Source organism: Carassius gibelio, chromosome B7 (genome assembly GCF_023724105.1).
Source record: "Carassius gibelio isolate Cgi1373 ecotype wild population from Czech Republic chromosome B7, carGib1.2-hapl.c, whole genome shotgun sequence".
Taxonomy (NCBI): Eukaryota; Metazoa; Chordata; class Actinopteri; order Cypriniformes; family Cyprinidae; genus Carassius; species Carassius gibelio.
The window spans coordinates 19,761,540-19,773,602 of record NC_068402.1 but is presented as its reverse complement, the minus strand read 5'-3'; the positions used below and the strand labels follow the sequence as shown (position 1 = coordinate 19,773,602).

Below are 12,063 nucleotides of genomic sequence, written 5' to 3'. Positions count from 1 at the left end.
GTGTATCTAAAGCAAAGTGTAAATATGATAGCATATTTAGTAAATAAATCAATGTTACTGTTTTGTATACAATCATCTAGCCTGCAAAGGGATACAGGGAACAAACCAGTGGGACTGGTTTTGCTATTATTTGTTATTATTATTATTATTATTATTATTAATAGTAGTAGTATTGAATATTAAACATATAGTAAAACCATCCAACATATTTACCATGATTCTACTACACTCTTCGTGGTTTAGCTGTGAAAAAAGGTTTAATTAAACCTTAGTAAGAACGTAAAAGCACAGTAAGCCACATCCTAAACAGTATTTTTGTGCTATCAATTAACTGTAACAGCAGTTAACATCACCACAGTTACATTACAGTTACGGTTTCATTGGATGAAATTTAAGATTGACATGGAAAATTGGGATATCCCCTAGATGAGAAAGCAAAGTGTATGTGCGTGTGTTTTCGGCAGGAGGCGCAGCTTCTGCTCTCTCTCTCACACACAGTGTAAAATGTCTGTCTCTGCTTGAGCCGTGTTTCTTCCTGCTCTGACGCTGGGCTGCCCTCCATCAGAAACTAAAACAAAGATGACAAGGCCGCTACTTTTGCGTAAGTCGGATAAGGGAGTCGTAGCATATCTCCAAACATCATATTAGCACACAAGCCCGGCTGTTACTGGAGTGCCAACACGACATATTCCCGCCTGAAGTAGTCAGTCGGCGGCGGCATGTCGCTGAGCTCAGGCGGGTGGACTCACACACCTCCGCCGGCCCAGTCTGCATCGTCTCACCTCGGCCAGGAGGCCTCGCAGTCGGCCTGTAGCACGGTTTTGATGTCGGTGAAGGTGTCAGTATGCCACTCAGGTATACGACCGCTTTGTCTCCCGGGGGCCGGGGACGAGTCTCTCCGTCTTCAGCTGAGCATGGACCCGGGGAAGGCAGGGGAATTCCGCCTCGCGTTACGGGACGTCAGCGGAGCCGCGGCTGGGCGCAGCGTGGTGAGCAAATGTCGACCTTGCGTTGAGTTTCAGCCTGCGGGGCTATGAATACTGGTGAAGAAATGATGGTGAAAAGTGCAACATAATAGTAATTTCATTCCAGAAGTGTATCTGTGCTAGGTATAACATAGCCTGCCCTCTGGCGAGCACACATGAGTGAATCACATGTTGTTTTGCTGGCCTTTTGTTTTTAAAATCCATCCTCCAACTCTTGAATTTTATAGTTTGCCCAGAGTTGTGTCATGAATACACTTAATAGTCTTCTTTATTTGATGTTAGATCATGCTTCTGGTCAGCACTTATACTTTTATTTACTGTAATAGACTGAAAAGAAAGTGAAACTGTCTCGTGTGAATCAGTTGATATGAACTTGGTTGTTATTTGTGTATGCATAAATGCAAAATAACAATAAAAAATAAATAAACCTATTTTATTTCAAATACGTGTAATATTTAAGTCTGTATCCTTCCAGTATGCAACAAAGTAGACATGTACTTACAGACTTGGTTGTTGTCAAGGATTGTGTTATTTGGGGAAATTCTGACTAATTAGACATTCAGGGGTAGTGCACTCTTAAAGTTTGTGTATGATAAAGTTCATTGCATTTATCTTTTATATCCAGGGGCTTAGAGATGCCAAAAAGAAATAATATTAATATTTGAGTCCTGCTGTCTCTTTGAAACTTCATTACACTCATGATCCTGAAAATGTTGTTTTGAAATGGTAGCTCTTGTGTAGTCTACCCAATGATGAATATAACCAGATAAAACAATAAACAATTTAATCAAAATATGTGACAGGCTGACGGCTCATAATAGTGAAAAAAAAATCCTTATTTTAAGTTAGTAGATGATAATAAATAGGTTAGGTCATTTATTTGATTGTGAGTAAAGGATAATTCAAAGACTACATTGTTTGAATAATGTCAAGGTAAATTAACTCCATTAGATTTTGTGTCTCTCTGTTTATTTTCATACAGTCCATTGCTGAGTTTGACCTCAGGACTGTTTGCTATGAAGTAAAATCCCCACAGTGCCATGAACTGAGTTTGGCAACACCACCACATGATCGTATCACTTTCAACTTCCGCTGTGAGCAAGAAGCACAGGAGTGGGCCACTGTGGTGATGTCATCACTCCGGGAGGCACATAGAGGTTTGCCTTCCTGCTGCTTTCTTCCAACAATTTGTCACTTTTGTTCATTCATTCATCTATAAATACATACACCTAGGTTTTATTATGTTTACGATTGTTGCTTGTCAGACTGTATAAACATGTTCCCAGCTGTAAGCCATTTTACACCGGAATCTCAATTGTCATTGATGCAGACTGTATGACAGTCAAGCTTCATCAAAAAGGACATCTGCAAGAAGACGCTTCGAGTTTTAAATCCTCAATCCATGAGACATTCAGTGCCAATAATCCTCATTCACGCGCAGAATTGAAATGGTGGCTAGCAAACAAAAACTAGTGTTAAAACTCTCTAGTGTTTATTTTGATCATTCTTGAAAAGAAAAGTGGAAAAAAAACAAAGATGATGTGTGTGGATACAATGGTGTTTTTTTCTGTGCTCCCAATGGTTCTTGATTTGACTGTTGTCATAGGAGAAGCCATTTTGCAAGACTGCCTCAAAACCTCTGGCAGTATTTCATCAGAGGTCATGCATTGCAATTGTCATGAGTCGGCTGTTGGCAAACGCATTAAAATAGCAATCAAGACTACAGATTTTAGTCTAGGAATCTTATAGGATTCCCAAAATCTGTCTCAGATTGTCGAATTGTGGCCAAGATCGTAAAGTGTGCACCCAGCTTAACTGTGCAATTCCTCTAGTTTTGCATTTCCTTTAACTTGTACTACTTTTTTTCCCTGAGCTTTTAAACCACTGTGTCTCTTGCTCTTCTTTTCAGTGGCGATTTGTTCCTCCAATGAAGAAAGACAGCTACCTCCTCAGCCTCTGGATACACCGAGCAATCCGCCCATGCCACATACAGGTAATCAATTGTGTTCTCCTTTTAATTTTCTGCTCACGATCTGCTTGACACTGCTGCCAAACAATAAACAAACTGTCAATTGTCTAATATGTTGATGCAAATATCTCTGTTGCACCCACTTGTTCTCCTTCCTTCCGTCCTGCTCTTTATCCATTCTTGTCCTTATACATTTTCACCCTTTTACTTTTTTTTTTTCTCTAGAGGAGATTTGTGCGGAGCTGGTTAGCGCAATAGAGGCAGGTGATGTTCGTTCGGCGTCTGTCTGTGCATCGTCTCTAGCTAAACAGAGAGCTGCTCTGAGCATTCAGCCATCTAAACCAAATTACACAGACACTGAAATTAGGTAAATTTCATGTTTACAGACACTGACCCACTCAGTTTAACAATGTGTTCTAACTAGACAGAAAGCAGCAAGCAATCTTTTAGTGTGTTTTTTAAGGATTATTCACCCAGAAATTACAGTTCCCTCATTTATGCATGCTGATGTTGTAAGGCATGTATGACTGTAGTTCTTCTGTGGAACACAGTATTAATTTATACCAACTCGACACACAGTTTCCATGCAATTCTGATCTCAGCTAATGCGTTGATTTATCATGCAGCCTGCCGGTGGTGGTAGAGGATGCATCCTCCTCCTGTTGTGTCACAGTGAAAGTCTTCCCTCACTCAACAATTGGTGCTCTCAAACAGCAAGTAGGCACAGATTAACTTTCACCATATAAACCTTACTATCCATCAACCAAATAAGCATTGTTTCTTGTCATTATTTCAATGCCATTGCGATTCTCACAGTTACATGAGTTGCCTTTTAGCTTTGTTAATGACACACAGTTTTTGCTCTGCAAGGTCTTCACAGACTATGGTTTTCATCCGCGTGTGCAGCGCTGGGTCATCGGCCAGTCTTTGTGCTCTGATCACCGCTCTCTGGCTTCTTATGGAGTTCAGCGAGATGGCGACACTGCGTTCCTTTATCTCATTTCTGCCCGCCAGGCTCGTCTCAGTCGAGGACTTTACCAACAAGATCAGGAGAGTGCTTTGCTAATGCCGGCTTTGGTGCCAACGACTAATCAGCCCCACCAAGAAGCTGTTACCAATGGGCCAGCACTAAACACAGTCTCAAGACCATACAGCACCCTGCCTACAAGACTTCATAACAGCCATAATACCCTGAGTGTGTATTCCCAGACCACCAGTTAAAGTCAAAATATGCAGAGTAACATTAAATGTGATGTGGTTACATCTAATTACAAAGTCATTCTGCAAAATATGCCTCCAGTTTATTACAACCATAACCTCTTGATGTTGTAGGTAACAGTGCGGGAAGTACAGAGAGGATGGGTTTGGGTGATATTCGTGACCTCATCAACCTTGAGCTGCCGCAGTTGAATGAAGCCCTGACACCCAACAGAACAAGCACACAGGTACATAATTATGTTAACACAGAAGATATGTCTTTAACATGAAGCACAGACATTTTGTAATATGTTAAGCCTTTAAAATTATTTTAAATACATAAACAGGAAATAAGTGTCACAGAAGCAACAAGTATGCAAATACATTGATGTACATGTATGAGATACTGGTGCTTATTTGAATACTTGTTTTTGTGGCTGTGTAGCCGGGATGGGCCTGCCCAACCTGTACATATATTAATAAACCGACACGTCCTGGCTGTGAAATGTGTAGCGCAGACAGACCTGAAGGCTACACTGTTCCTGGCAACTACAGACCAGATGCTCTGGAGCTAAGACGCATTCAACAGGAAAAAGAAGCAATAAGGCAGTACCAGCAGGTGAGGCTCGTGAAATTCAATTGAGAAAGCATGAGCACATTTTACACAATAATTCTGCCTGCTACCGCTGGAATATTCCACCTTGTTGTTGTGATGCTTGTGGAGATCACTGGGAACAGATGAGTCTGGCATGATGCTTTTGCTGTTGGCTCATTCATCTCATGCACACCATCCATTTTACATCTACATTCACACCCAGGTTTAGGACAGAATCCTCAGGATGCTATAGTTATTTGGTTTGTATTCATATAAATATGAGAATGAATGGTAGACCTCTATATACCAATATTTTGGCGACTTTGAGAATAGCAGCTGTTGAACAGTGCTGTATCTGTTCCAAAATTTACAGATGACATTTTTCAAAAAGTGGTGAATTTCAATGAAGTTGTGATAAAACGTAAGTAGTGGCAGAATTTTTCTTTCACGTTGCGACGTATGTCTGAGAGTGTAACCGATTACCGAAACAGAATAATTGTAGGGTGGGGACTGAAAAGTGGAGGCAGAAGGCATTTTCACTGGAAGATCCAGTCATGATGTTTTGATTAAAAATTGTGAGGTAAAAAAGAAACCGCATACTTACGAATCGTTCACAATGAGATAGGTAACATGCATTTAGAAAACAGACTGAAATTTCATTTTGTGCTGACTTTAAATGTAATATAATAGTAAAACTAATTGCTCATTTAACTTCAGCAATTTGTATTCATCTCATTTGTTATCATTTCAAATGTTTTATTTATACATCAATATTATATTAGCCACTGATGACCTTTCTCTTTAAAAATCATCATCAGTCATTGAAAACCCCATATCAGCTGACCACTATTAAAGAGCTACTTTTACTCATCTCTAAGGGTTTTTGTGTAGGATAAAGCCTGAGTTCTGATTGACTCCTCAGTTTGAATCTCTTCTCTTTTGTCTCTATTTTTTTTAAGGAGAAAGGGAGAAGAGAGGAGCTGAGGGGCAACAACTCACTACTGCACAACCTCGACCAGGACTACTGACTCACGCGTGCACACACACACTTTCAGTGCTTAGTCTCAACTAACAAACCAGACACACTCATACTCCAAATGCAGCTACAGTACAGCTGGTATACTGCATATGAACTTGCATATGCCTGAGCAGTTCACTGCTAATGAATTTGATCCATGCCAACCTCATCTATTCAAGTGGAACTTTTTTACAAAAGCTACACGTTATAACCAATTTCAAAAACATCTTTATATTAAACACTGCAATAGTCATACAGAAGGTAATTTTGATAATATAATGGCAATGCCGTTACTTCACTTGGTCTATTGAGATGCTGGTTTGCATTCAGGTACAGACTCATTTAATGCGCAGATGCCTCAAGGAGATGACATATACTGTATATCTTTGTAAGCAGACGTAAGAAATAACTCCTCCTGCACAGCTTTTGCAGGAATGTAGAGCATCCATTTATGTAATCTGTTTGATACAAGTTCAGTCTGATCTTGTCTGACAGTATCTTGTAAAATAGTTTCAAATTCTCCTATATTGATTTAGTCTTGGGACTTTTAAAGTGACAGTTTCAGGTCAGAGATTATTGATCCCTTAACACAACTATCTCAGCTATTTTTTTTTCTTCATTGTAGAATGACTTATTGAGTTTGGTGATAGATCATCCTACAGTGCACTTTTTTTCTTTACTAAACCAAACACCAGCTTTTACCTTCCCCTACGTCTCTGCAGACTGCAGCTGTTCATGCACAAGCAACATTATTTTTGCATTGATGGTGAAACTGTAAGATGAAATAAAGAGAGGCAAAAATAATTCATGTAAATGGTGTCTGACATGCCAAACCTGTTGAGCACAGTCTCACACTCTGTTTTACATTTTGATTAATTGGTGGTTAATTCGTATGATTTTGTATGATTTTATTTGTATGTTTTTGTGCATATTACCCACTGATGGTTGGGTTTGGGGGTAGATCTTCATGCTTGCTTTGATTCACATCATACAAACTCATACGAAATCTCCACCTTGTTAAATAGTTGTTACAGAAACATTTTAACTTTGTTTGGAAAAACTAAATCCATGCATGCTAAGAAAACGCATGTTGTATAAAATGTTTGCACTCAAGCAAAAATACATTACTTGGTGAAAATGTTGTAGACCGAGAGAGATTTTTGCTCTACTAATATTTTAGTTGGCAAAAATATGCAGAAAGTGTATTTAGTAATTACCACAGTGCCCGTGAGCAATGCACTTAACCCCAAGTTACTTCATGAGGACTGGCAGTTAGTGCATTATCGATAAAATGCATCTGCTAAATGATAAGTAGGCTTAACCAGTGTGAGAGGGGAAGGAAGGAGGAAGGCATGTTTTGTTCAGTTCAGTTAGAGCTGTAATGTAGCATAACTTGTTTGTCGGAATGACTGGGCTTGATTTTTTTCATGTTAACTCATGTGTACAATAGCTTTGAATTAAGGAAAGACAAATGTCTATGCAAATTAACTATGTGACAAACTCAAATAAAGTTCTTTTAATAGGTACATACCATTCACACCTGGGTGTCTTAAGTTTTATATTTTTTTTATCTATATTTCTATGTATGTGCATACACTGAAAGTAACTGTTCTGGTATGTTTTAAAGCCTTATGTTGTTACTTTGTCCTAATTATAACTATTGTGGTTGATCAGTTTAAACATATAAGGTAAGTGATTGCATTCATGCTGTATTTATTCACAAATATTGTGTAAACTATATATACTGTATATATTACAATTGCATTTATTTAGGTTTTTTAGTGTTCATGTATTTAGTAATGCTAATTAATTATGTGGTTTAGAAATTAATTATGGTACACACACACACACACACACACACACACACACATATATATATATATATATATATATATATATATATATATATATATATATATACATACATATATAATTTCTTCTTTTTGTCTATTTATATTACCCGTCAAACATCACTATTTCCCAAGGCAAATTTATAATGTGTGCTCATTATGACACAAACTCTCTAATCTAAACTAAGGAATGCTCCGATATGCCATTGGGATCTTGTAGGTTTTTGACCTTGTTTCTGTCACACCAATCTTCAAGATACAGTCAGAAGTAACAGTACATGCAATGTCTTTTCCCTCACACAGTCAATCTATGGATGCCCATCAATGTGCTTCTTCTTCAGTTCTGACATCTAATCTGTGTCTGTAGGCCAGAGAAGCAGAACGCAGAGAGAACTATGCTCGTCTGGTGCAGATGGATGGACAGGATCTGGTTCCTAACCCAGAGAGAGTGGAGTGCAGGATCTGCTATGTAGAGCTTGAGCCTGGCGAGGGAGTCCTGCTCCGAGAGTGTCTTCACTGCTTCTGCAAGTGAGGAAGACCGAGCGTGCCGCTGTAGCACAAACATAGTGACATTTATTGTTCTGTATTGTCATGCAGTAGTTAAGAGAAGCCCCTGTGTTTCTGTGGATAGAGAGTGTCTGCGCTCGGTGATTCTAATGTCGGAGGATCCTCAGGTGGCATGTCCATACAGAGACGAGGCCTACGCCTGCGACTGCGTCTTGCAGGAAAGAGAAATCAGAGCTGTGAGAACTCATTCATTTATTTTGTCTACAAAAGACCATACTGTTATTCACATACTGATGGGAAGTGTCTGTTGTTCTCTCACTCTGGGGATGTGACACTGTCCATGGTGCTGGAGCGCAGTTGACAGGAGACCTGGAGCAATGCTGCTCTGAAAGGCTTTTGACAGTGCCATTGGTTAAAATGACAAGTGCTGTCTAAGCTTACTGTACAGAGTCATTTTGTAGCCTCATCTATATATATATCAGAATAATTGTAGTGTCATTGAGATCGTATTATAATTTGTATTAAAATTTTTATATAGTTTAAAAAATATATTTTCTGTTAAACTGCATGGAGAAAAAAAGAGAATTTTTCTTTAACTTGCTGAAAACCTTTTTTTTTTTTTTTACTGCCATTTTTTATATTAACCCTACTTAATTCTTGGTCCTAATAATGTACTTATCTGTCTTTAAATAACATCAGACAACATTATTATTTATTTATGGAGTGATTTTTGTGCTCTTCCATCTTTCTCACTCAGCTGGTGTCCGTAGACGATTATGAGCGCTGGCTGCAGAGGGGTCTGTCTGTTGCAGAGTCTCGATGTGAGGGCAGTTATCACTGTGCTACAGCAGATTGTCCTGGCTGGTGTGTTTATGAAGACACCGTCAACACTTTCCACTGCCCAGTGTGCAAAAAACACAACTGCCTGCTCTGCAAGGTAAAGTATGTCAAATACTTAAACACTGAACAGTACCCTTAAACCCTTTCTTTCTCTATTAGTTTCTCTTTATTATATATTTTGTCTCTGCTTAGGCCATTCATGAAGGGATGAATTGTAAGCAGTATCAGGATGATCTAGCAGCCCGTGCCATCAATGACTCTGCAGCGCGAAGAACCAGAGACCTGCTGAAGGTCTACAAACAAATATAGATCCTTGTTATGTGACAACCTCTTGTTCCTTATAAGTCATAAATGTTCATCTCTTCATTTTTTTTTTTTGGTCCCATCACTCACACATGAACAGAATGTTACTTTCACTTTTGATTAATTTCTTTTTTCATTCTTTCTTTCTTTAGTATTATTATTTACCCCAGACTTTCTGTCCCATCACTCACACAGACTCTTGTTAATTCTGGAGAGGCGATGCATTGCCCTCAGTGTGGCATCATTGTGCAGAAGAAGGAGGGCTGTGATTGGCTCCGCTGTACTGTCTGCCACACTGAGATCTGCTGGGTCACCAGAGGACCACGCTGGGGGCCCAAAGTAAGAGCTTTTTTCATAAGGCTGGGATATAAGCTTAAGTCTCTGGCTCCACTGGGTATCATACATGTACATAGGAAAGGTTATAGTGTGTAATGCTGGTTTTGTTTCCAATTACTACATTCTGGCCGTTAAACCAAGCCATGTTGGTCTCTTATCACTATGACAAAGCCATAAATACAGCGATATACAGATTCTTAAAAATATATATATATATTTTTTTTTTTTCAAAATCATTGTTATTTGGTAATTATTTATTATTTGGAAACTGAGCGTCATTTGTCATTCTCACTTCAGGGTCCTGGAGACACAAGTGGAGGCTGCCGCTGCAATGTCAACAAACAGAGATGCCACCCAAAATGCCAGAACTGTCACTAAAGGGAAGGACAGAGAGAGATGAGGAGGTACGAATAAGAGAGGGTAGTGTCATCTCATGGCAGTTTGTGACATTAAATAAAAGGTTTTGACAGACATCAGGGTTGCCAGGTCTGTGTAACAAAACCACCCCAATTGGTGCTCAAAACTAGCCCAATTCCAAGAGGTTAAAACCTGCTTGTAGGGTTCCAACTTGGTCAAAATCGTGCTCCAGCGGGGAGGGGATATTTCACAGACTTAAAAACAAAACAGCCCACGGCAGCATTATGAAAGTAGCTCAGTTCCACAGACTTGGCAACACTGGCAGACATACACTTCGAGTGTGAGCTAACAAATACTGTTCACCTGTTTTATTTTCAAGTTACTTTTCTGACATTTCTTTAACTGAAATACAGAAAAACATAGTTCTGTTGTGCAAAAAATGTTGCAATGGTACATTTCACTTAATCATAAAGCAATTGAAGGCATCATGGGGAATCCACTTGAAAACACACTCCTCCTATTGGATGGCTACTGTATCAGTCCAGTCAGAATCCGGATATTGTGTAATTATTTCAAAGACAGAAAAGCTTTCCATGTGCCCTTTTTATTTTTCCACCTATACTATGAAAATATTTCTGATCGACTACAAAAAAAGTGGCATTGGCATTTGCATGGCTTGTGAATGTTCACACAGCTACTACAAAATGTAAACCCACTTTAAACTGCATGAATATTGCCAGGCTCTAACTATTTTGAGTTATTTAAGACCGAATCGTTTCTTTGAGGGGGCTTTAATTAGTGATTTGCAAATGAAATCTATCTTTTTAATGATTCAGTCAACTGGTAGATCATTCAAGTAAAACCTTAAGCATTGAACATTATTTATAACCTAAATCAAAAACATTCTGATAAAATTTTTAATGCAAAAAGAAAAAAACTTTTTTTAATCTGATCAAATGATTCTAGGAGGTGACTAAAAGCCGAAGCTAATCTGAAGCTACCGGTAAAAATTAAACTAAGGGAATTACTCTTAAAGCTATACTACACTGTTAAGACCTGTTACTGAAAGTGCCTTTTCTTGCCTATTTTTCGTCACGTAACCACTAACCTGAACAGATGTTTTCCAGTGTTACAATTATTATTATTATTTTAAATACTGTATGTTGCTGTTGTTGTAGATTTGTGATGCAGGATAATTTATGTGCCGTGTTTTCCCTTCACCTTTCCTACCAACCAAGAGATATTGTATTTTGTGCATATGTTGCACATTAATTCAGTAAGAGTAACACAATCCAGTTTATTGCTTTAAGATTTGATTTGATTTGTTTGTAAGCTGAATGTGATTAATATGTAGCCTAGTTATTTAGTATTGTTTTAATGTTACATTGCAATGCTATGCTTATTTAAGTAGCAGTAATGGTCAAGAGCAGGGACCTGAGGCTTGTGTGGAAAGTCCTCAAGACTGTTATAAGCCAAAGGACCGATGTTGATCCCAAAGCTTTCAATCTATGCACTGAAACAAATGTCAGCACCCAAAGCATCTACTTATGCATCAAACCAACATTTCAAAAATGTTTTCATGAGACAAACTTATTTTCTTTAGTCTACTATTTTTTTTTATTTGCACCTAAAAAGAGTAGGTTTTTTTTCCTTTTCATTTTTAAGCATTTATATTGTTGTTGTGACTGAGAATTTAGTGGAATTATGCAATATGTTTGTACAATTGCAAAACAGTTGTGTTTAGTGAGGGGGCGTTCATTCTTTCTCATGATATTAGGAACCTCACTAATGTTCAAGTAGAGTGTTTTTGCATGTACCACAGAAGAAAATGAAAGGTCCCTGCACCTGAAGAAATCTTACACTTTAATTCAGGGTTGCAAGTCTTAAAAAGTGCCTTACGAATTATAGTACTGACTACTGAGCACCTGTATTGACAATATTTAAGGTATTCTCATTATTACGTACATGTTTGGACTAATTTAACATGCTTCACACTTTGTTCTTAAAAAATAAAAAAATAACCAACCTGTATTTTATTTAACTCTTGCAGTTTGTTCTTCACTGCAGTGATTAAAATGCAAACACTTGCTAAATGTCATCAAATC

At 38.3% G+C, this 12,063-nt stretch overlaps 1 protein-coding gene across 1 annotated transcript; it reads left to right on the top strand.

Moving 5' to 3' along the window:
* The first annotated feature begins 391 nt into the window (after nucleotides 1–391).
* On the top strand, nucleotides 392–11,994 carry shrprbck1r (sharpin and rbck1 related). The gene is made up of 14 exons (XM_052562419.1): nucleotides 392–989; nucleotides 1,969–2,143; nucleotides 2,896–2,979; nucleotides 3,181–3,322; nucleotides 3,582–3,672; nucleotides 3,826–4,150; nucleotides 4,288–4,400; nucleotides 4,598–4,771; nucleotides 7,983–8,143; nucleotides 8,247–8,358; nucleotides 8,880–9,059; nucleotides 9,155–9,253; nucleotides 9,461–9,604; nucleotides 9,899–11,994. The coding sequence occupies exons 1-14, from the start codon at nucleotides 720–722 to the stop codon at nucleotides 9,977–9,979; spliced, it is 2,151 nt and encodes a 716-aa protein (XP_052418379.1). The 5' UTR covers nucleotides 392–719; the 3' UTR covers nucleotides 9,980–11,994.
* The last annotated feature ends 69 nt before the right edge of the window (nucleotides 11,995–12,063 follow it).

Bases quoted from the DNA above. Each gene is read 5' to 3' on its own strand.
- shrprbck1r (XM_052562419.1), top strand. From the start codon at position 720: ATGTCGCTGAGCTCAGGCGGGTGGACTCACACACCTCCGCCGGCCCAG. The intron at 8,144-8,246 runs GTGAGGAAGACC...TTCTGTGGATAG, and splicing joins TGTCTTCACTGCTTCTGCAA to AGAGTGTCTGCGCTCGGTGA. The intron at 9,254-9,460 runs GTCTACAAACAA...TCACTCACACAG, and splicing joins GAACCAGAGACCTGCTGAAG to ACTCTTGTTAATTCTGGAGA.